Genomic DNA, 25,604 nt, shown 5'->3' on the forward strand with positions numbered 1-25,604 from the left:
AGAAAAATTAAGATTGTATTTAATACCAGTTATCTAAGTAAAAGCCATTTTATGTTTCTGTCAGGTTTTTTGTCCATACTATTAAAACTTTGGACCAGGTAATTCTTTGAGGACTGTCCTTGTGCATCATGGCCTCTATCCACCTGATGCCAGTAGCACACTACCCATTCCCACCACCGGATATATCCAGACTTGCCAAATGATCCCTGGCATGGTGAGGAAGAGGGAGCTTGCCCCCCCCCCCCCAAGAAACACTAATTTGTATGAATTGGTGTTACATCTTGCTTAAACAAAGGCTGTGATTCATTTGTTTCATATATAAAACATGCAAAGGCTAAGCTTTCAGTAGTAAATTAGACAACCTGAGTCCCTGGGTGGTTTGGCTGGGATGGATATATGTTATCTACAGACAAGGGAACATTCTGCAATGTTGAGTGTGAAATCTTGGAATTTTAAACACTTTGTCCACTAGTGTGTTAACACTGAAAAATAAAGTTTTGGGGAAGTATTTGGCACCATATTTTGTCCATAACTAAATTCAGGGAGGTTTGCTTATCTTGATAACACTCAACTAAAATATGCACTTGAAGTTTACTATAAAGTGATTATATTCTACGGCATACCAATAATTAATTGCCTTTTACCACACCATTCTTTTCAGGATTTCTACTTGGAGTCATGTTTAAATAAGGTTTCCTATTTCTGTAGTATTTTGACAAGTTATCCATGTTAATATTTGGAGTAACTACTAGGGTATTTTTCTTACCTTCACTAAAGCAAAACTAGTTGCTCTCTACAATAAAGCAAGACATTTGTTTATAGTTTTTAATTTATTTAAGTAATAATCCGCCTAGCATACGGTTTGAACCCTGGGATTAAGAGTTACATGCTCTACCAGGCACCCCATTGTTTACATTTTTTAATAAAATTTTAAAATCCTGGATCCCAGGAAGTCTTGGCTGGAACTTGTTTTTCTTCATAACAAATAATTTCATCTCCCACTTTAAATTCTATCTTTTCTTCACTCAAACTGAGACCACAATCCATTCCAGTTTTGATGATTGAAACGTCATCTTTATGGTGTTTCAGTGAGCTTAATGAACCTTAAGAAAACAGAAAAAATCCAAGGTACATATATATTCAACAAGAAATAAATACTACTAAGTGCTATACAGCTGGTATTAAAAGGAAATTAAAACTGAAATTCTTAAGTGTTACCATCCTACCAGGTTAAATGACAACTAAATACTATGGAAAATTCAAAGGAAAATGGTTTGCTGTAAACAAGACAGGGTTTACAGTGAAAGATAACTAAATCTCCCATTTCAAAGGGAGACTAACTTTGCAGAGGACTGGCATATTCAGGACTTAATGAGAGAAAATCAGCAAAAGACTACAGGCAAAAGGTCAAAAGAAGCAAACAGAGTGCTGCAGAAAAGTATAGAACACAGCTAGAATGGAAGTTTTGGGGCCAATTTTTAGAAGCTTAGAAAATTAGATTACTGATTTATTAGGATTATTATTATAGGTTATTAGAACTTGGAGGGAGCCCATCACCAAGACCAGGTTTGAGTTCCCAAGAAGGAATGGCCTGAACAAGGATATGGGAGTGAAAGATTTCAGATGGTTATACAGAATAAGGTTTTGGTGACTGGATCTGATGTCTATTAGAAACAGACTGTGATGCTGCTTACCCTTCCAAATAACCTCTCCATTACGGATTAATTTAAATTTCTTTTGTTTTTCTAACTGTCCCTTTTGGACTCTGCAGCCAGCCACAGGAACTTTTTTCTTCCCTTCTGTTACAGAAAAGGTAGCTAGTATAGAAGCTTCACCTTAAAAAAGAAAAGAAATATTAAGTAAACAGAAAACAAAGATTCTAAGAAATACGTAATTTCACATATTCTGCGTGGCAAGAATTAAAAGTGAGAAAAATGCAAACTCCTGCATAGACAGAAATCCAAGTTTTCTTTGATTCTGCCAACTTTATTTTCCTGACCACTGTTAGAAACATAAACATGAGAGTTCCTGGATGGCTTACTTAGTTAAGCCTCTGCCTTTGGTCCAGGGTCCTGGGATGTAGACCCCGCATCCCAGTGGGGAGCCTGCTTCTCCCTCTACCACTCCCCCACTCCTGTTCTCCCTCTCCCTCTGTCTTGTGCGCACAGTGGCTCTCTCAAATAAATAAAAATCTTAAAACAACAAACAAACCATGAAATCCCTGGGTTTTCTTGGAAAAGAACATCACAAGAATACATGTTTGCCAAAAGAAACAAAAGAAAGTGGAATTCATTTTCTTAGCTGAATAAAATGTATTAGAAGATTATAGTCTACTGTCTATTCTATAAAAATCCACTTTTCAGCTGTCCCTCAATATATTTTCTCAAAGATCATATGTTGGGACACCTGGGTAGCTTGGTCAGTTGGGCCTCTGCCTTCAGCTCAGGTCATGATCCCAGGGTCCTGGGATCAAGTCCCATATTGATCTTGCTCAGGAGGAAGCCTGCCTCTCCCTCTGCCTGCTGTTCCCCCTGCTTGTGTACTTTCTCTATGACAAATAAATCCTTAAAAAAAAAAAAAATTTGTTTTTAGCTGACTTATTTTTATCTCCCCATTGGTAATTTATATCCACTTAAGAATACTAATTCTGTGACTCAAGTTTAATTTTTTTCACTGAAAATTATCGTCATGTTTAACAGGTCAGAAAAAAATCTAAAATCTCCGGACCATAAGAACAGAAAAAATGGTTCAGTAAGTCTCAGTTAAATTTAGGTTTCCAGCTGGCCAAGGGAAATGCTAGAAGAAAGTTTTTAAATACGTGGTACTTAAACATAAAGTAAACTATCTTCTCATGGTGGATTTCCCTGCCAGCTTCCAGGACAAAAATCAATGGCTTCCTCCACAGCACTATATATAATCTTTATTCCCCCCCCCAATTCCAGTCTAATTTGTACTACAATTAGTTGTTGATGTCTAAATTTTAGGGCCTCTGTATCCTCAAGGCTGAAGCACAATGTCGCAGACGGTAGGTGTTTACAATATATATGTAGTTACACTGAATAGATCCATAGTAAGTCATTTTTTTCTACAACACAGGCTATATATTGGAACAGTGAAGATATTTCAACAGTGAACTACATTTCCCCCTAAACTTTGCTTTCAAGTGCTATTTACAGCACCTAAGATATGAATGTTCAACATTCAGTGAACACTCGCCTATTGGATGCTCTTCCACAGTGCACGGCAATCTGCTGCTCAATTCCTCCTGCAAATCTTCAATCAGGTGGTAAATGATTTTGTGAAGTTTAATTTTTACTCCTTTTTTTGCAGCAGACTTCTGGATAACATTGCCTACATTCACATTGAAGCCATATATAACACCTGGCAAGCAGAAATACAATCAATAAAGTAGCACAAATACAGCATTAAATACTTCTTTCAAGCAAAAACTCAAATCTAAATATTGTTTTATTTCCAGGGCACCTGGGTGGCTCAGTCAGTGTCTGCCTTCAATTCAGGTCATAATTTCAGGGTCCTGGGATTGAGTTCTGCATCGGGCTCTCTGCTCACCGGGAAGTCTGTTTCTCCCTCTCTCTCTGCCACTAGCACTACCGCCACCCCCGCAACTTGAGCTTGCTCTCTCTCTAATAAATAAAATCTTATAAAAAATAGTTTTATTTCCTTCTATGTAAATTAAAAGCAAGTAGGGAAAATGAGAAATTCTATAATTTTTTCTCATGAAAACTTATTTTTCAAATCAATGACAAGATTTTATAAATTATCATTTAATAAGGAAAATTATGGTTTTTAAATCCATCCATTTAAGAGACAAAAGTACCCATAGTATGCAAGGCAGTTTGCTAAACACTACTTTGATTTTTATACCAGAGAAATAATAAAAAATGATTAGGACTGAAATACTACATTATTTTAATAACTGTATTACTAAATTATAATCTTATTGTCTACAACATTTTGCGGGTTACTCGTAAGTATTCAGTTGCCCAAAAGATGGTTAATAACAGTACCTTAATTGGTAAAGTTCAAGAGTTATTTTAGAAATGAGAGAATTTCCATGGAGCTGACCATTCTACCAAAGAATCGTGTATTTAGGGGCACATGGGTGGCCCAGCAGGTTGAGTGTCTGACTCTTAATTTTGGCTCTAGTCATGATCTCAGGGTGGTGGGATGGAGCTCCACCCTCTGCAGAAATTCTGCTTCTTCTCCTGCCACTCCCCCTGCTCACACACACTCTTTTTCTCTCTCAAATAAATAAATCTTAAGGAAGAAAAAAAAAAAAGGAGTATGTATTTAACTGCAAATACTTTGGAGGGAATAAAAAAGTACAACACTGTTGAGACGCCTGGTTGGCTCAGTCTGTTAAGTGTCTGCCTTTGGCTCAGGTCATGATCCCAGGGTCTTGAGATCAAGTTCCACTTAGTGCTCCTTGCTCAGTTGGGAGCCTGCTTCTCCCTCTGCCCACTCCATCTGCTTGTGCTCACTCTTTCTCTCTCTCTCTGACACATAAATAAAATCTTAAAAAAAAAAAAGGCAAAACCCTTACCTTAAGTGAAAAAAAAATAATACAAACTACTTAAGAGAAAAACACAACCACCTTGAAAGTCTTATCATTAAGAATTCATTCAACATACTATCAACATTTCATAGTATAGTGTAGGCCAGTCAGTGCCTAAAAAATACTTGGAATTAACCAGCATTACTAAACATACCTTTTCCGTAGTACAGGTAACATCTAATTTTAACCAAGTCCAGTCATGAAGTAGCTCATTTCTAAGAGGTTTATTAATTACTCAATAAAATGTTGGTGCTTTGCTCGATAGACTTAAAGTGACAGTCATGAGTCACCTTTTTGTACTTTCTGTATATCTTAAGTTCAACTAATAAACAGTCCCCCTGCCTTCTAGACATTTAAAGCTAAAAACAGTGCTCGCTTTGCAAGCACATACACTAAAGCTAAAAACAGCTTTGAATCTAAGATATATGATTTGTAAAATTACCAATAAACAAAAAACAGGTAGACAAAAGTAAAAGATGAAGTGTTGAAGAGACTGATTACAGTATTAAGAGCATTCAAGTCTAAATAAAGGATAACCAACCTTGGATTAGGTGGGGAATTGGGAGGGGGTAGAGGACAGTAAATCTTCAAAAAACAAAACAAAACCAAGAAACACTAATGAGGCTTAAAAGAGTTCCCAAAGGTTGCAGTACAGGGACAAGGAGCAGAGCTACGGCTGCAATACTGCACATTTCATTCGGCTCCATGACTAGGGCTCCACTACAGCAGGAAGGGGGATACTTCTAAGGGTAAATGGCAGATTGACCAGCCAAGCAACAAAAGACAGAAGCAAATGGTTCACACTGTGTTCTAGGGAACACAGTTAAACAAACAGCAAAGAGAATCCTTACCACGAAATGTTTCAGCAAGGTTAACATCATTTTCACTGACATCACCCACACCAAAATGTACTAATTCAAGTTCACACTCATGTGAAGCATCGTAAGTATCCATGATGTTCACAATGGCCTCAACGGAACCATCAACATCACCTAAATGCAGCAGAAGTTTAAAATTACTGGTGTTAAGAGGCATTAAGACACAGAAATGACAAAAACCTATTTAAAGCCATAACAGGAATGCCATTTACCACTAAATCCATTTTTATTTAGGTTTAGCATTATAATTAAAATTTAACTTTAAATAAAATATAATGAACCAAATGTACATTTACAACAAAATCAGCAAGAAAAATGTTTATTAAAAATCTCCTCCAGTGAGGGATGGGCAAAAGCGGTGAAGGAGGGCAAAGGCATGAACTTCTGGTTACAAAATAAGTAAATCATGAGATGTAACATACAGTATAACAGCTATAGTTAGTAATACTATATTACATATTTGAAAGTTGCTATAAGAGATCTTAAAAAAGTTCTTATCACAAGAAAAAAAATTTTGTAATTATGTACTATGATAGATGTTAGCTAGACTGTGATGATGGTCATTTTGTAATATTTACTAATATCAAATTATTATGTTATATACCAGACACTAACATAATGTTATGTGTCTATTATATCTCAATTAAAAAAAAAAAATCTCCTCCTGGGACACCTGGATAGCACAGTTGGTTAAGCATTGGACTCTTGGCTTTGGCTCAGGTCATGGGATCAAGGACTGTGTTGGGTTCCGAGCTCAACGTGCATGGAGCCTGCTTTACTTTCTCTGCCCCTCCCCTTCTTTCTCAGTTTCTCTCTCAAATAAATAAATAAATCTTAAAAAAAAAAAAAAATACCAAAAAAAACAAAAAAAACCCACACACTACCCCTAAATGCCAAAATAATTTTAGCTTAAATTTAATGGCCCAAATTGTGAGAATGAAAAAATACATATATTTAAAAAATTAGTTTTAAAGTACAAATCTTTCCAAAGTCACCTTTAATAATTATAGGAAGAACGTGTGAATCCCTTTCTTCTTTCTCTTTTGCCTTCAAGGGTTTTAGTTCTTTTCTTTCTTGGTACTTTAGAAAGGATCTCTCCTTCCAGTCTATGTTGCCATACTTCTCACGGGCTTTCTGATGTGCTTCTTGGTGCTCCTTTCGCTTTTCTTCTATTATTTTCAGATCCTCTTTATTTTTCTCCTGTTCCAGCTCATACTTTCTCCAGTCAACAACTGCACGTGCCCTTGGCTTTACAGGGGAAAAAAACAGCCATTATTTAACTAAATAGAAACCAGAAATTTATGCACTATATTTTTCCCCAACTTAGCTTAGCTTAACTCATACATAAAACCACTAATTTTATAAATTTCAAGAGACATATAAAACTTTAATCTGGGAGCTTTGTATGTAACAGATGATTTAATTTAAAAATATTAGCTCAAGTTTTTAAAAATTCTATAGCCAAAATCTAAAATGGCACTACTGGCCCCCTCACGGGCCCTTATAGCCTAAAAGTATTTGTTAACATAAATATACGTATTTGGTATAACATTAGAGATTAATATTTAAAACCACTGTTATCATATCTAATATGTAGGAATTAGCTTGATATACCTCAGATTCTACTTCAAGAATTTCATCTCCTGCAGAAGGGAGGTCTCTCCAGCCTACAATTCCCACTGGCATGCTGGGGCAGGCTTCATGGATTGTTTTTCCATTCTCATCAAACATTAAGCGTACTTTTGCCCAACTCTTTCCAGCAACCAGAATAGAGCCTTTCCTCAAAGTTCCTCTTTGAATTATAGCTGTAGTAACAGGACTAAAATGAAAAGAAATGTATATATTCTTAATGCCATAAGCAGAATGTAAGAACACTTATCTTAAGTAGAGCAAAGATATCTTTATGAGACTTAAATATATATATACATATATTATATATACACAGGGTTAATCCCACTTCCCATGCAGGCTTTCATACTATAAAAACATTTCTACTTAATTGCCAAAAGGTGGAAGCAAACCAAATGCCCATCAACTGAAAAAAAAAAAAATGCAGTATATACATATAATGGAAAATTATGCCAGCTTAAAAAAGAAGGAAAGCCTGTCATATGCTCCAACATGAACGAACCTACCTCAAGGACATTATGCTAAGTGAAATAAGCCAGTCAAAAAGGACAAGCACTGTATGATTCCACCCATATGAAGTATATAAAGTAACCAAAATCACAGAAACACAGAACAGAAAGATGGTTGCTAAGTGCTGGGGAAGAAAGGAAAGGAAATTAGTGTTTCACGGGTATGCAGTTTCAGTTTTACAGGATTAAAAAGTTCTAGAGATCTGTTGAACAGCAATGTGAATATACTTACTACTACTGAACGATATACTTAAAAATGGTTAAGATGGTAAATTTAATGTTATGCTTCTTTTATCACAATTTTTTTGAAAAATGGGAAAACAAAACCATTTCTTATAAGCGTATGGTAGTAGAGGGTGCAGATAGCTGAGTGTTCTGACAGAAACCTCATCCTCTTTATGTAACTAATTTGTTAAGCAGTGAAACTTCTTGCTGATAGGAAGAAAAATTAAAGAAAAGAGCAATCCTAAGACCTTCTTATATATTATATTAATGGGGAAGGACATAAAGAATCTAAGAACCCTAAAATGCAACAATTACTATTTCATTCCTATTTGTTGATCTATGAGGCTTTATTTACCAATTCAGTTAAGTGAGTGGGGAAAAAAAAAATTCGAACTGAACTACTTATGTCATCTAAATGTGACTAGTAGATACAGAGAGATAGTTGCTATGGTCTACTAATAACTGCATCTTTTGTTTTACATGCTAGTGCAATAAAATGCTTTTCAAAGCAAATGCTTTGAAAATATTGTTCATGGGCTCAGTCATTTAGCATCTGCCTTTAGCTCAGGTCATGATTCAGGGTCCTGGGATCGAGCCCCACATCAGGCTCCCAGCTTGGTGGGAAGCCCACTTCTCCCTCTCCCACTCCCCCTACTGTGTTCCTCTCTCGCTGTGTCTGTCAAATAAATAAATAAAATCTTTAAATAAAAAGAAAAAATATTGTTCATGTCTAACAATAAAAATAATACACTGTTGATTATTAATCAAGTCATAAAAACAATGAAACAAAATTATTAAAAAGCAAGAATTTTTAAAGTCCTACCCTCTTCCTTTGTCTGTGAAAGATTCTATTACTGTTCCTTCTACTGGCCCAGTGGAGTCTGCTTTCAATTCTAACATTTCTGCCAAAGCAACCGTTGCCTCTGCCAAAGCCATCAGATTATCACCCTTTAACAAAAAAAAGGTGTTAACATACAATAATAAAATATTATCCATAAATTTATATACCAAGGTCAGAAAGCCAAACAATTCTTTACAGTTTATTATACATTTCTCTTTAAGCATTAAAAGCATGAATTATCCAATTAGAAAGGAAGCAAGGAAAGGAGGGAAGGAGGGGAGGAAGAGAGAAAGGGAGGGAGGGAAGAAAGAAAGGGAAGAAAGAACAAAAGAAGGTAAAGCAAGAAAACCTGATCCAGGAACAGATCTTTCAAGGAAGAATGGCCACTAGTGTGCTCTTTAATACCCTTTCATAAACATATGCTTCATTCATCCATTCATTCTCTCTCCTCCACGTCTCTACTTTCTTTACAATGCTACTTTGCATTTGAAGTTTATCCAACTGAACAAGCTTTCACATCTATTATTTCATTTGATCAACTTAAGAATGCTGTGAAATAAGTATATCAAGCATTACTTACTCTTATTAAATAATTAAGGAGAAAAAGTATGAACCAGACCCAGGCTTTAAGACATACTCTGTAATCACCCAGCTATACAATCTTGAAGAATCACTTCTCCCCACTGGATCTCTTTTCCTCAATTGTAAAACGAGGAAGCTAGATTAGAGGATTGTTTCACCTTTAATGATCTATGTTTACTATGCTTTCTAGGGCTCCAAGATCACACAGCTGATTATGTGGAGATGAAACTGACAGGGAAGGGGTTTTTCCATTCTCCCTGTCAGCTAAGAGATTGCTCAGTTGTCAGAGTATAAAACAATGGGACAAGTGTAAGCAAAGCTGATAAAATAACTTGCTCACCTATCCACTTATTACTAGTATTTATTCCAATTTACAAAATCCTATCCTGAAAAGCAGAGCTAGGGTATTTCTTTGCATGAAGTGTCCTCTATCTCTACTTGGAAAAAAAGGCCTCATTTTACTTCCTGCCACTCCTTCCCAATTTCCTCCACTCCCCAGAAATCATCTCTGCCCTGACTCCAAGTGTGGCTAAGCAGCTTTACATTTATCTACTCATCTCCTGGTACCTGGGGAGAAAAGGTGACCATGCCTTCAAATGTTTTAGTCTTGCCACATGGCTTTCAGAGTACAAAAGCAATAGAGGTAGAATCGAAAGATAACAATGCAAGGTAGCATTTTATGAGTTTCAGAGAAAAACAGGCATGGCTTTACTATTAATGAAGGCATGATTGCTAAGCATCTTAGAGGTAACAAATTTAGGAAAATTAAAGATAAAATGAGACGTAACTAGAGGAAGGTAGCTAAATATAGTACCATCCTTCAGTGAATGAGGAGAAAAAAAAGTATATTATGTACAAATGATGGAATATGGCAAGAATGGACAAAAAAGGAAATGTCACTTAGCAGCAACCTGTATAGGATAAGAGAATTGGAAAATGCTGTCATACAGCAGATACTCAGCTTCCCTGGTGTTTTTTAATCATAAAATAATAATTGATCATTGAGAAGACAATGGAATTCATCATAAATAACATAAACTTACAGCAATTTAATTCACAGAAACATTGAATTAATCAGTAACAACAAACTGAACCCAAATGTTTTATCTTTGTATTAGTGAAGTTTTTGTATTACTGTATTTTTTTCAGTATAGAAACAAGAACTTTTTATTACAAATTGGATTTCATTTCTGTTTAAAAAGGTCTTTAGCAGCTTACTGTAACCCTATCCTCACATTTGCCATTTGTTTTACGTAACTCATAATAAGAAAAGCTTTAGGTATGGACTTCAACTGGACACTATTCAGCTGTGTAACCCTGGACTGGGGATCTGCCAAAGCAAGGTGATGATACCAGCTTTGCCTAGTACTACAGAGGACGTCTAAACAACAGAAATGCTATGTGTCAAGATGCTGTTTTGGGGCACTTTGTGCATTAGGTACAGCAGGCCCATCTGGACACATCCTCTCTGAGCTGCCTACATTTACCGTGAGTGCAGAGATGTGCACTGCTTGGACATCGCCGCCATAATCTTCACAGACCACATCATAAGCTAGCAGTTCTTTTTTCACTTTTTCAGGATCAGCCCCAGCTTTGTCACATTTGTTTATGGCAAGGACGATAGGAACTAAAAGAGAGTTAAAAAGAGTGCGAATGAAGACACTTTCAAAGCCAGGTATTGAGAGTGAGACACCAAATTTTTCTGGCTTTCTCTTTACTCAGTAGATGTACTAAGCTAAAAGATCTAAAACAAAACAAAACAAAACAAAACAAATGTGCTTTAGATCCCCTTTACTCTGCCTTCTGCACATAAAGGAGGATTCTGGATGTGAGATGTCAAAACTATCATTATAAGCGGATTCTGAATTAAGAACAGATACCTAAGATGATAAAAACCAACCAAACAAAAAACAGCATTTTGGGTAGAGAAAAGCCTATCTTTTAACCTAAATGTAATTATCAGCAACTACACTGAAGATAATCTCCAGGCCCCCCCCCAAAAAAAAAATTAAGATTTTAATCCAATTCTAAACCACTAGATCATCTGCAACTAGCTATTAAGTCAGTTAAAGCCCAACATTGTATTCTGAGGTGAAACTAAGTAGCATTATTATAAACTTTCTTTTAGGATTTACAGCAATTCTTTATTCATACATACTCATTGAGTATCATAGTAGAGTCTCAATAAATGTTTGCTTAATGAATGAGCCAAATAATCTTATAATCTACTTGTCAATATTAAACACACCCTCACATTAGTGAAATTGCATAAAATGCTATGAGATAATTCTCTGGTTGGAAATCAACTTTGCAATTTCCTCAGGTATCAAAAGAAGGGAAATTGAAAACAGACACAAAAAAGTCATACAATCCACAAGCTACTATTATGAAAAAGTACATTCTGTATGAATGAACTGGAACTTAACAGGGACAAGAGAACAGGTATAGAAAGCATGATGTAGGGGCGCCTGGGTGGTTGAGTGAGTTAAAGCCTCTGCCTTCAGCTCAGGTCAGATCCCAGGGTCCTGGGATTGAGTCCGGCATTGGGCTCTCTGCTCAGTGGGGAGCCTGCTTTCTCCTCTCTCTCTACCTGCCTCTCTGCCTACTTGTGATCTCTGTCAAATAAATAAATAAAATCTTTAAAAAAAAAAAAGTATGATGTAAGAAATTCATCCTATCTCAACTACCTGCTTTATGCAAATCCCCAGCAAATTTATCACCTTCCTCTTTTTGTTATATTCCCTAGAATCACTATGAACATAGTCCATTCCACTAAGGCAGTTTTGAAAAATTAAAAAGGCAAAAGTAACACTGGAAACTATGGAAAATTTTCTCGTGCCAACAAACCTAGGGGAATGTGATGCATGCTTCATCAGGTACATTTTCTCAAGAGAGCAGTTATTTTCTCAGTGGGTGTAGGGTCATATCAGAGTAAGAATGAATGTACAAAGTAAGCGTGTGGAGGGAGTGGCTATTACTAAAGTTTTTAAATGAAGAAGCAAGGGAGAAGATACCAAAGTGATTTTCTAAAATTTAAATTTTATACCTTTGACCAAATAAGGACTTATTTCAAGCATATGAAGGAAAAGTTTCTCTTTTACTTTTTTTTTTAAAGATTTTATTTACTTACTTGAGAGAGCAAGCAAGCATGAGTAGGGGAAGGAGCAGAGGGAGAGGGAGAAGCAGACTCCCCACTGAACAGGGAGCCAGACTTGAGAGTTTATCCTGGGATTTCAAGATCATGACCTGAGTCAAACGCAGACACTTAAATGACTGAACCACCCAGGCACCCTGAAAAGTTCCTTTCCGAGAATTCTGGACAATATATGAACAAGGAATAATAGAATATCACCACTTTGCAACTCCTAATGTATTTAGGTGATGGATACATAGAAGTTCATTATTCTGTCCTTACTTCTGTAACTGTTTAAAACTTCCATGATAAAAATTTTTTAAAATGTCATTGGAAGCCATTAAATTCTCACACCATGCCAAGTAAGGAAACAGTATTGGATGGACTGTATTTGTGATCCTACATACCCAGTTGAATCCTACTACACTCTTCTTAGTAGTTATGTCTGTGGGAAAACAATTCAACTGTCTTTGAGCCCTATCGGTAAATAGCTGTAATAATCCTGAGATTGCCAGAAAGATTATATGAGCTCCATGTAAAGCGTCCCAAAAGAACGACTTTAAGTAGAACCCTTTAAAAAAAAAAAATATATATATATATATATATAGCAACTTCTTTCCTGATATATGTAAGTCAACCACATGGTACCTTGAGCATCTTTGGCATGCTGAATAGATTCTACAGTTTGTTTCATCACTCCGTCATCTGCAGCTACAACCAGTATGACAATGTCAGTGACCTGAGCACCTCTAGCTCTCATTGCTGAGAAAGCAGCATGTCCTGGAGTATCCAGAAAGGTAATCTTTTCCCCAGAAGGCAGAGAGACTGTGGAAACAGAAACCCAAGAACACTCAGGACTCAAATATGTACTTTCTTAATACAAAGAAATACATGTGAAATTATCAAACAGAATCAACAATTCTTAAAATGACTTATTCTTTCTATTAGTCTTAATCAGGAACAATACAGATCATCATTTTACACTGAAAAATAACAAAGCAGTGAAACCTTTAGGGTTTTCTTTTCATGTAATAATTTCAAACTAAAACTCTTTCTAGAATACACTTTTCATAAAAAACCAACTGGTATGTATCGATTCTGGAGAACAGAGCAATAGTTAATAGGCAGTCTCCCCTTCATGAGCAAACATCAGCTGCACAACTACCCTCAGCAACAAATGCTATTTAGTATATGGTTAGGAGCTTAGAATTTGAGCCCAAACCCAGCCTTGAGTTTAAATCCTGGCTCTGCCACTTACTAGCTGGGTACCCTGAACAAGTAACTTAATCTACACAAGCCTCAGCATCCTTATCTATAAGTAAGAATATCAATACCTACCTCGTGATGTTGTTGTCAAGATAAAAAAGATAAGGCATATAAATAAGGTGCTCACCACAGTGCTGGGCACTTGCTAGGTGCTCAATAAATAGTAGCTGTTATTTAATTATTAGCAACATTATCAAAAACTAGCACTGAAGAACTGTAGTCTCATTAAAGCAAACTAAGAATGAGCCAGGATAGGGCGCCTGGGTGGCTCAGTGGGTTAAGCCGCTGCCTTCGGCTCAGGTCATGATCTCAGGGTCCTGGGATCGAGTCCCACATAGGGCTCTCTGCTCAGCAGGGAGCCTGCTTCCCTTCCTCTCTCTCTGCCTGCCTCTCTGCCTACTTGTGATCTCTCTCTCTGTCAAATAAATAAATAAATCTTTAAAAAAAAAAAAAAAGAATGAGCCAGGATAAAAAAGGTAGTATCATTTTCTTCCTATAGAAGGTACAAAATAAGCCTTATTAACCAACTGCTCTATATTTCATTAGACCAATGGCTTGAAGCTCTAGGCTTCCTTTTTATTTTGAGTTTGTCTATCTCATACTGTGACACTTGGTTTAAGAAAATAGTATGTGGGGGTCCCAGGCACATTGTAAGATAATGTGTGTCCATACCAAGAAAGGCACCAATGTGCTGAGTGATGCCTCCAGCTTCCATTGCTGCCACTTGAGTTTTTCGCAGTTTGTCAAGTAACGTCGTTTTCCCATGATCAACATGGCCCATTATAGTAACAACTGGGGACCTTGGGGTTAATAAAGCTGGATCTGCCTGAGGCCTACAATTAACAGCAAAGGAGTTTCATTTCTTAAATATCTTTACAGCCAGTAAATTGGTTTGCAGTCATCTCTGCGCACTACCATTAACAATAAAACCCAACATTCAGATTTGATTAGGTAGAAGTATCTTCCTCTTCCATAAATGCAATGACCTACAGCAAAATATATGACTGCCCATGTACAGTTGGCATCTTCACAACAATAGGATTTTTAAGATTCAATAAGACTCAATAAGAGGTTTAAGTTCAGGATCAATATACACACTCAGTTCACTAAGAAATATAACACTCAGAGTTTTATAACATGAATATACTTTCCAATGTTTTAAACACTTTGAAGAAAAATTTAATCTATATTCCACATCAATTTAACTGCAAAAAAATTTTAAGGTGTATCTTTCCATTATAAAGTGTGAATAAAACTATGTGGTTTCCTTCCGCCAATATATGGGGTTAAGTTTTACCTTCTTACAGCATCTTTATTTTCTCTGACTTTGTCCTGTTTTAATTTGCTCCATTTTAACTTCATCCCCGCCTTCTTAATTACTTCTTTGATCCAGACTTCATCTAAATGTGAGTGTGCTTCTAGTGAATCTAAGTCAATAGCAGTGTTCATTAAAGCTTCATATACACAATCTGGGTGGAAGAGAGAAGACCTTTTAGGATCATGAATTAAATGTTCACAAAAGTGACTTCTAGGGGCGCCTGGGTGGCTCAGTGGGTTAAGCCGCTGCCTTCGGCTCAGGTCATGATCCCAGGGTCCTGGGATCGAGCCCCGCATCGGGTTCTCTGCTCAGCCGGGAGCCTGCTTCCTTCTCTCTCTCTCTGCCTGCTTGTGATCTCTCTCTGTCAAATAAATAAATAAAATCTTAAAAAAAAAAAAAAAGTGACTTCTATTAATAAATATCTAAATATGAACAGTACACTCAATGAAAAGAACAATTATATAAGCTGTTCCTCTAATGTTAACAAATCATAAACAAGCTAAAAGAAATTAATCTTTAAAATATGATTCATCTATATTGACATTGTTGTATTCATAAATATTTGAATATTTATGTACCATAAGAATCATCTGAGCTACCAATAAAACATTACAGGTTGTATACATCTATACTGAGCAGTTTATCACAGCCTAGTTCTTTGAAAACGTGTAGTTACACATGTCATGCATATATAAATGTGTATGTATATATAGTCAATTCTCATTATTCATGGTGGGTATGTTCTATAAACCCACCACAAATACTGAATTAACAACTACTAAACCATCACTCCAAGGGGAAATACAAGGTTAGGTTCTTCCAGTTCCCAATGACATCTTCATTAGCTAATCAATACATATTATGTGTTTCTGTTTCAAGATTATCTTACTTAATATATACTGTTAATTCAGTAATGCTGAACTCACAGCCAAAAGCACTAAACCCAGTACGTGAACATAGTTTATCTAACACATGTATTTTCTCTGTAAAGTACATTATGGCCTTCTTGCAAGTTAGTAACACTAAACAGCACTTCATTCAGTACTATGCTCAGGAGCGATTTTCATCAGCAAAATCAACAAAAAGGAAAAAATGTGAAAACATGACATTAAATAAGCCACAAAATGATGCTTGTTTACAGCATAAGAGCTAAAGCAAAAGGCAAAAGTTGCTTTGTTGAACCTCAGCTAGGAATGTGTGATTGGGCAATTCATACTTTTCGCTGCTCCACGCATGTCCAGGAATGACTGCAAAAGCATTCTGAATATTGATTTGGGGCTATAAATACATTTTAGAGAATTCGGCAATAAAAAAATCCCCAAATAAGCCTAACAAATAGCGTGGAGGACAAGGGGAGTTAGAGAGGAGAAGGGAGTTGGGGGAAATTGGAAGGGGAGGTGAACCATCAGAGACTACGGACTCTAAAAAACATCTGAGGGTTTGAAGTGGCAGGTGGGTGGGAGGTTGGGGTAACAGGTGGTGGGTATTATAGAGGGCACGGATTGCACGGAGCACTGGGTGTGCTGGAAAAATAATGAATACTGTTATGCCGAAAATAAATAAAAAATAAATTTAAAAAAAAATCCCCAAATAATAAGGATCAATTGTATGGGTATACATACACACACACACACACACACACACAGTGTCTCAGAATAAACATAACACATATAAAACTTATTTATTCATTTATGTACCTATTAGGGTGTCCAGAAAGTCTTGAAATACAGGAAAAATATTTGTTATTCTTTTTTGCATTCTACTTAATGTACTTTGTTTTCATTTGTCATATTTCCCTGTAGATAATAAATTAATGTATCTGTGATGATGATAAATAGTTTTATGTTTCTAGACTTTCAATTACCCTTTAAATATATATTTTAAGGGGCGCCTGAGTGGCTCAGTGGGTTAAAGCCTCTGCCTTCAGCTCAGGTCATGATCCCAGAGTCCTGGGATCAAGTCCTGTATTGGGCTCTGCACAGCAAGGAGCCTGCTTCCTCCCTCCTTCCCTGCCTGCCTCTCTGCCTACTTGTGATCTCTATCAAATAAATAAAATCTTAAAAAAAATTTTAAAAATGTATATATATTTCAAGAAACAGATGTGAAAGAAAGGGATCCTTAAATAAGTAGAACACAATTCAAAAAGAATATCCTATTCACTAGTGTGCAGGTAAAGGTTTACTCACAAGACTCTCCAAAAAAAAAGAAAAAACCTTCCATTATTACAGCATTTCTCAATTCCATAGTGCAAATACTCCCACCAAGGTTGATTTCAGCTACCAACACGAAGTCACTGAACACAGAGATAGAAAGAGATGGGCAGTAGCACACTGTTATATTGTACTCCCACCATATAGGTACATGGACGTAAATAACCTCAAGAACACAGAAAATAGTAAAATGCAGTAAAATAATTCGGAGTGAAGGGATTTGATGAATAATACCTTTGTTTATGATTTAATTTTTGTAATGGTTGTGTTTACCGGCTCACATATTTCCTCAGGCTAGCAATCGGCCCAAAATCTGGTGCAAACCAGACCCACACATCACTGATTCTACCCTGTAATAATGCCAAGAAACCCTTTCCTATGTATATCTCCATCACATACTTTCCCAAGAAAGCACATTTTAAAAGAATATGGTGCAAATGATCTACATGGATATGCACTCAGAGAACAATAAAACTCTAAACATATAAATTATAATAAATATAATTCTATTTCTAATAATGCTAAAACCCCTAATAATCCAGTAACTAGTCTTTCAATGTTATCCTCAACTTCTGAAAGTAGCTTATACAGAGATAATCTCTTTCCCTTTATATTAAATGCATTGAGTAGGGGTGTCTGGGTGGCTCAGTGGGTTAAGCTTCTGCCTTCGGATCGGGTCATGATATCAGGGTCCCCTGGGATCAAGACTCTGCTTGGCAGGGAGCCTGCTTCCTCCTCTCTCTCTCTCTCTCTGCCTGCCTCTCTGCCTACTTGTGATCTCTGTCAAATAAATAAATAAAACCTTTAAAAAAAATGCATTGAGTAGTAACATATTATTTTATCTTTATCCAAGACTTAAACATTTACAAATAGAAAAGTGCCCAAAGCATTTCAACCAGAAATATTTCATCTTAAGTTACTTTAATTGACCCAGGGGAGGAAAAAAATCTCCTTATGTTGCTAATGCAGTAGTTAAATTAAGTAGGCTCCATACCCAGCATGGAGTGCAGCATAGGGCTTGAATTCATGACCCTGAAATTGAGATATGAGTTGAGATCAAGGGTCGGATACTTAACTAAGCCACCCAGGTGCCCCAAAACTATTACCATTTTTAATTCAAATGAGATGCAAATATAATATTAAATAAACTTCAAATAGGTAACTTTTATTTAAATCATGGCATGTAAGTTTTGGGTCTAGAGCATCAATCCATAGGATTAAATTTATATTTTAATTATTTGGCAGTACAAAAGGATTATTACAGTTATGTGTGGGGGTGGGACAGCCAATGTTTAAAAAAAAAGAGAATCCTAAGGGAGCCTTTATGGCTCAGTCAGTTGAGCATCTGCCTTGTGATTTCAGCTCAGGCCATCATCTCATGGGTCCTGGGATAGAGTCGCCTCAGGCCCCCAGCTCAGTAGGGAGTTGGCTTGGGATTCTCTTTCCCTCTCCCTCTGCCTCTCCCCATACCTGTGTAGCCTTCTCTCTCTCTCTCTCTCTCTCTCTCTCTCCCCCTCTAAAATAAATAAACAGATTAAAAAAAAAAAGAATCCTCATCTTTAAGTGATAAATACAGAAATATTTATGCACTGATAGATTAATAACTGTCACTAGCTTATGCATATATTATGCTTATTTCCATTCCTTCTGCTTTCATATATATACAAAAATTGCCAGTAATAAAAGTTTTTAAAAAAGTCACATCTATTACAAATATTATTTATAAAATTATATCAATACAGTTTTCCTTGGAAAAACTGTCAATGATAGAGCCACAAGTATTTGTTCCCTTGAAGTTTTTTTTAATAAACAGATTATATAATCAAACTGCAAAGTTATAAAAATGCAAGGCTGGGTGAATTTTTTTTTCCTTTTTTTTCTTTTTAACGATTATATTTATTTATTTGACAGAGAGAGAGAGATATCACAAGTAGGCAGAGAAGCAGGCAGACAGAGGGGAAGCAGGCTCCCCGCTGAGCGGAGAGCCCGATGCGGGACTCGATCCCGAGATCATGACCCAAGCTGAAGGCGGAGGCCCAACCCACTGAGCCACCCAGGCCCCACAAGACTGGGTCAATTTTCTATCCTTTGTAAGGATGTATATGTACAAAGAGTAATAACACATTCAGAAAGGAAATATGTTAAAATTCTAGCTCTGCTGTAATTTACAAAATAACAATTCTTGAGAGATAATTTGGTCTGTGAAAAACAGCATGGTCTATTTGCCATACTCTGAGTTCAAATCTTCACTTTACCACATACTGTGGGAATTATTTACCCTTTCCATGCCTCAGTTTCTCAACCTATAAATGGGGGTAATGATTACATCTACCTGTATTGCACTGTGAGAATTACATGAGCTAATATATATAAAGTACTGGTACAATAGCTCAATAATATGTTATTTTTTTCTGTTTTTCCAAGAGTCTGCCTTGTCACTTTATTTTGCTACAATAACAGGCTATTTCTTATTTACTGTTATCTTTTTGAATTTTATTTATTTGTTTTTGAAAGAGAACATGCTTCACACAAACTGGGGGAGAGGGCAAAGGCAGAGGAAGAAGCAGACTTCCCACTGAGCAGGGAGCCTGAGGTGGGGCTTGATCCCAGAATCCTGGAATCATGACCTGAGCCAAAGGCAAATGCTTAACCGAATGAGCCACCCAGCTGCCCCATTTACTGAATTGTAATGCTAGTTAATAATGAGAACTCAAATTTTGTTCCAATAATCCTAAATTAGTAATAAATACACCAACAGTGCAATGAAGGAATTTTTAAAAAATGACAATAAAATAAACAAAATAGTGATATTAAGAGTTACTATTAAGGGGTGCCTGAGTGGCTCAGTGGTTCAAGCCTCTGCCTTTGGCTGAGGTCATGATCTTAGGGTCCTGGAATCAAGCCCCATATCAGGCTCTCTGCTCGCTGGGGAGCCTGCTTCCCCCTCTCTCTCTGCCTGCCTCTCTGCCAGCCTCTCTGCCTGCTTCTGATCTCTCTCTCTCAAAAAAAAATAAATAAATAAAATCTTAAAAAATAAAGAAAGAAAGAAAAAAGTTACTAGTAAAAATATTTTCCTGGGGGCGCCTGGGTGGCTCAGTGGGCTAAAGCCTCTCCCTTCAGCTCAGGTCACGATCCTAGATCCTGGGATTGAGCCCCCCATCAGGCTGCCTGCTTCCCTTTCTCTCTCTCTGCCTGCCTCTGGGCCTACCTGTGATCTCTGTCAAATGAATAAATAAAATCTTAAAAAATAAAATTTTCTGCTGGCACTACAGATATTGTTACAATGAGTGAAAAAAGAAAATCAGAAATTACAGACAACAAAAGGAAAGTTAAGTATACAGTACCTCAGCCCAAAATCGTTCTCTGGACTTACTCTAAAAGCCTACAGAATTTCTGAGAAAGAAGGGTTAGTGCAGATAAGAAAATCTTTTTCACTTTTATTAAAAGCAAAATTTTAGAGAACTAAATTTGGCTGGTAAAGAGACAAGAAACTAATTAAGAGTTTATGACCTAAAGTGAAAAATAGTGGAATGATTTAACATCTTTTTAAACCATCAGTCTAATTTTCATCTTTGAATGTCTTCAGTCTCATTGCAAATAAAAATGTAGGTATTCCATTTCCCATATTTTTCCTTATAAAATTATCTGACCCACCTATGTCTTTTTCCATTGCTCTGGCCAGTTCCTCAACAGTCATTCCAATCCATACCTCCACCTCCTTTTTGGATTTTGTAGAAAATAACTGAGATTTCCATGATCTTTCTTCCTATTAAAATGTCAGGATGCATACAGAAGAAAAAAAAAAAAAACTTTAAGTGACAGTATAGATTTATTCTGGAATATCTACCACAATAACAACTCCTATTTCTACCAACAGTCCCATAAGTAGCTAAACCTTAGGTTAAAATTTACTGTCCTATACCCCTACTCCACTATTATATACTAATTTCCAAGTAATCAAATTCATCAGCATTAATGAATAACAAACTAGAACGTGCCTTCTTCACAAAGATTTACTGCCTGGAGTCCAGCATTAAGGAATAAAATTCTATAATGACAATATACCCAAATAATATAACATATATATTTATACAAATATATACATATAATAAGATAATATAATAATCCACCTCAGACCAAATAATATAGTAACTGATAGAAATCTATAACTACCTTCTTTGTTACTAGACGCCTATATTGAGATAAAGCCGCCCCAATGAGCAGGTCTGTTTGCCAGGGCCGAATGCAGACCTGAGCTGTCCACACCGGGTAAGCAGATGAAAACACATGATTCCACTGTGCTAACCTTCTCTGACCCAGGCTGTGCAGCTGCCTAAAGACAGTGTGAAATTGTAGCAAGTTCTCCAATTTCAGTATCTTCCGGTTCATGTTTCCCCTGGAGAAAGTTTTAAAATAATATCTTGGTTAATATGAAAATCAAGTTAGCAAATATTAAGTGGATTTCTACTCCATGAAAAACACTGTGCTAGAGTTACAACAATAAGTTCAGCTAGATTCCTGCCCTGAAAGAACTCATGGCTAATTCAGGGAGATGGAATTTCATACTAACTACTCTGTAGATGTTAACGATCATAATTGTTGATGTTCCTACAACAGAACTGAAATACAATTTACAAAGTGATTTTTTTTTTTCATTCTTGAAACAGCAACTAACCAGACCACAACTAGAGTGACTTTTCTAAAATGCAATTTTGAACTTACCAGCTCTTTGTTAAACACCCTCCAGTGGCTGGCCATTATCCCCTTTAACGAAAACATGCTAAATAAAGACTCATTATCTGCCCTCTGCTAACCTCTCACTTCATCTGTTACTCTTACAGTCCCCTCTCTCCTATCTCGGAGCTATCTCTGACCCCTCTGTAATTTCCAATGGCTTGTCATCTAATTTTTGAATCCTTGCATATGCTATCTCTACTTGGAACTATCTTTCAAGCCTCAATATCTTTCCCTCTTCCAACCTCCCCCTCCCCCAAAAAAGATTAGAGTGGGAAGGAGGTGCCTAATAAATATCTATTGAATAATGCCTTTTGAATGTTATTCTTGTAATGAAACAGAGTTACCCAGGAGAAAATTGCAACAGAACTTAATAGTGTAGTTCAGAACTCAGGAGTATAGTTATTTTCTCCTTGAGTTGTCTTTCCGCTCTCAGTACTGCATTTCTACAGCTTTGCTTTTCAGTTTTTAAAGAGCCACTAAAATAATGTAAGATGTACAGGTTCTCTCCTCAACATTTCTTTCTTTTTTTTTTTTTTAAAGATTTTATTTTATTTATTTGACAGAGAGAGATCACAAGCAGGCAGAGAGAGAGAGAGGAGGAAGCAGGCTCCCTGTTGAGCAGAGAGCCCGATGCGGGACTCGATCCCAGGACCCTGAGATCATAACCTGAGCCGAAGGCAGCGGCTTAACCCACTGAGCCACCCAGGCACCCTCTCCTCAACATTTCTTGAGTACCACCTACCAGACATTACATTTGAGGATGCTGATTCAAAGTTTAATGAGCCAGAGTCTCTTTCTTCAGAATTTAATGTCCGGGAGCCTGGGTGGCTCAGTGGGTTAAGCCGCTGCCTTCAGCTCAGGTCATGATCTCAGGGTCCTGGGATCGAGTCCCGCATCGGGCTCTCTGCTCAGCAGAGGGCCTGCTTCCCTTCCTCTCTCTCTGCCTGCTTCTCTGCCTACTTGTGATCTCTCTCTGTCAAATAAATAAATAAAATCTTTAAAAAAAAAAAAAAAAAGAATTTAATGTCCGGTGGCTCGGTGGGTTAAGCCGCTGCCTTCGGCTCGGGTCGTGGTCTCAGGGTCCTGGGATCGAGTCCCGCATCGGGCTCTCTGCTCAGCAGGGAGCCTGCTTCCCTCTCTCTCTCTCTGCCTGCCTCTCTGTCCACTTGTGATCTCTCTCTGCCAAATAAATAAATAAAATATTTTTTAAAAAAAAAGTTCCAATATAAGATTCTTAGGCACATGAAACACCTCAAGAATGGCACATTTTTTAAAAATTTTACTTAGGTACATGTCCCTGGCCTAAGAAGTAAAGAGATTCATTCCTCTAAGAAAAAGAATTTTAATGAGCCTAAAACCAGATGTAGCACGGGCATAAATTAGCAGAATGGAAAGAAAAGCACTACATGGAGACTAACCAAAGCACAGACAGATAACTGAAAAACATACTGCGGGGCGCGGGGGGGGGCGGATAATGCAGGTGTGAAAACTGGAAGGAACCTTACTTGCTACTTATTCCAAGCTCCTCACTTCATAGAAAAGGAAAATGAAGAGTCCAGAGAGGTCAAAAAGATTTCCCTAAGATCATACCACCAGTTAATGACAGGCCGAGAAGACAGGCTGACTCCCAATTCGCCGTTCTTTCGCAGCTAGGCAGGCTATCCTCATCACAGAACCCGAAAAGAGATGCTACGAACACGTAGCTGCGTTAGTGGAAACGGCTTAAGGTAGGAGCTGTCAGCTTTGGAATTTATCTGAAAGGTAAAAAGAAGTCATTGTAGAAAAACGACGGCCCTCGAACCCGGCGAAAACCTCGCCTGGAACCCGGGCCGGGAAAGCTTGGGCCCTGGGCATGCGGGGCTCGCGGGAAACGGGAGCTAGTCCGCCGCTCCCGACCGAATAAAGCTTTCGCTACGCCAGCGGCGGGGTCCTGCCGGGATTAAAGCCCTCGCAGAAGGGCTTCCGATCGCTCAGTGTTTATAGCCGGTGCCACTGCCACTTCAGGCCAACAATACACGCCCCCCGGGACGACCCGGCAAAGGAACCCCACTCACTTCGCTGCTACATTAGGCCCTGGGCGACCCGACTCTGAGGAAAAGCGGAGATCACCTTGGGGGCCCGGGACAAAATTTGTCAGCCCATCGGTCCGTCCCCGAAAAGGTCCCCGACGGACTTCCGGTACTGCCGGAAGAGGTCCTTCCCGAAAATAGGATCCCCGAATCCGAAATAGCTGCGGCAGCCAGGAGTGGGATGCTGGAGGTTCCCCAGTGGGCGTCCAGAGGCTGGGGGGTGGGGAGTGGGCGCTACAACCTGTGGCAGCCTCCCCGGGGCGGCAGTCGCTTCGGCACGTCCCTTCACTTTCTGGAAGTCCCTTAGTGCTACTACACTGTGGCTTGAGCTGCCTTGGTGTTGCAATGTGGGAGAAATGATACGCTTTTAAAAGACACATACCTAACGAGGGAAAAATGCAAGGGAATGTGGTGATAGAATCCGCTAGCACTGGGCGACAGGCGCCTTCTCTTTCAAAAGTCGCCTCATTTATGGGTAGCCAGAGTTCCAGTCTCAGCTCATTCCCCGTTGTGTTGGCCAGGGGACGTTGTGTGAACTCTGTGTGCCTCGGTTCTGCACAATGGTAATGATAGCAGCTGCTTTATAGAAGAGAAGTAAGGTTTGCAAGAACACCGGATTCATAATAAGGGTTTGCTGTTGCGACTACTACAGCTTCCTCCCAGAGCACTCCCGCAGCTTGATTGGATATGATGTCTTTTGGGCTGTCCCCTTGACTGTAACCTACACCCTTTTGTCTCAAGAGTGTAAGTATTGTTTTAACTCTGTCCTCAAGGTCTAACACTACCCTAGGTACAGAAGAATTTCTTACTCAAATGCATACTTACCTTCCATAATCCGCCTCCTAAATCATGCCTCCTCCCCTTGATTTTTGTCTTCCCACAGCCTGCCACAGGTGTGCAATCAGCGTTGCTGAATGATTAATGGGAACCTCTGCCCTGGGAATTTTTTTTAACGAACCTAACACCCAAACATTTGAAAACTATTACAGTTCATTCCATTTACTATCATTTTACTTACCATTTACAAACAGCCACCGAAGTGCAATTTCTACAAAAAACTGTTATTTGCTTTCTTATATTCTTTACCAAGTACTTAAAAAACAAGCAGAAATTGGTTGGTAGAATATCAAAGTAGTGGCCAAATTTTAAGTGAAAATAACTGATGCTTTTCTAACCGTAAAGATAATATTGGTAGAAACTTCAAGCAATAACTTGCCTTCCCGGTAAGTGGATAAAAAAACAGTAGGATGAGGGCAGTTAAAGGAACAGAGGAACCAACCTGGAAGACCCTAGTGGCCAAAGCTGGAAATAGTTGAGCAACAAAATAACACCATGCTGGATTACAACCCAAAGTATCAAATAAATATACACGCACTCATGCTGATAAAAATAAATGATTGAATGAATAAATTGGGGAGAAGGGACACATTCTCCCTACGGAAGAATTCTATATAATACATGTATATAACTGCCACTAGGAGGTAGAGCTTAATTCTTCTCCACTTGAGTTAGGGCTAGGCTTAGTGATTTACTTCCAGGGAATAGAGTATGGAAAAAGAAAAACAGTAACTGGCAGACACCACCTTAACCAACTGACCAAGGTAAACATCACTGGTGATGTCATGTTGATA

At 37.8% G+C, this 25,604-nt stretch overlaps 1 protein-coding gene across 6 annotated transcripts; it reads right to left on the bottom strand.

The window, feature by feature from the left end:
* Positions 1 to 811: 811 nt before the first annotated feature.
* MTIF2 (mitochondrial translational initiation factor 2) lies at positions 812 to 24,056 on the bottom strand. Of its 6 annotated transcripts, none has more exons than XM_044263974.1 (15): positions 23,959 to 24,056; positions 23,495 to 23,658; positions 21,341 to 21,563; positions 20,822 to 20,933; positions 14,937 to 15,108; positions 14,312 to 14,472; positions 13,022 to 13,198; positions 10,728 to 10,867; positions 8,641 to 8,765; positions 7,069 to 7,273; positions 6,450 to 6,702; positions 5,428 to 5,568; positions 3,217 to 3,381; positions 1,695 to 1,835; positions 812 to 1,103 (listed from the first exon to the last, which is right to left on the bottom strand). In XM_044263974.1, the coding sequence occupies exons 3-15, from the start codon at positions 21,554 to 21,556 to the stop codon at positions 931 to 933; spliced, it is 2,181 nt and encodes a 726-aa protein (XP_044119909.1). In that variant the 5' UTR covers positions 21,557 to 21,563; positions 23,495 to 23,658; positions 23,959 to 24,056; the 3' UTR covers positions 812 to 930. The 6 variants fall into 6 exon arrangements, with proteins under 6 accessions (XP_044119909.1, XP_044119906.1, XP_044119907.1 ...); XM_044263971.1 differs by having other exon boundaries at positions 10,722 to 10,867; XM_044263972.1 differs by having other exon boundaries at positions 10,722 to 10,867; positions 23,410 to 23,658.
* Between the last annotated feature and the right edge of the window lie 1,548 nt (positions 24,057 to 25,604).

This window comes from Neovison vison, chromosome 8 (genome assembly GCF_020171115.1).
Source record: "Neovison vison isolate M4711 chromosome 8, ASM_NN_V1, whole genome shotgun sequence".
Lineage (NCBI taxonomy): Eukaryota > Metazoa > Chordata > Mammalia > Carnivora > Mustelidae > Neogale > Neogale vison.

Excerpts from the sequence above, each read along its gene's own strand:
- MTIF2 (XM_044263971.1), bottom strand. The coding sequence starts at position 21,556 with ATGAACCGGAAGATACTGAAATTGGAGAACTTGCTACAATTTCACACT. Across the intron at positions 10,868-13,021 it reads GCATGCCAAAGATGCTCAAG|TTCCTATCGTCCTTGCCATA; the intron begins GTACCATGTGGT and ends ACTCTCTTTTAG. Across the intron at positions 1,104-1,694 it reads TGGAGAGGTTATTTGGAAGG|GTTCATTAAGCTCACTGAAA; the intron begins GTAAGCAGCATC and ends TGTTTTCTTAAG.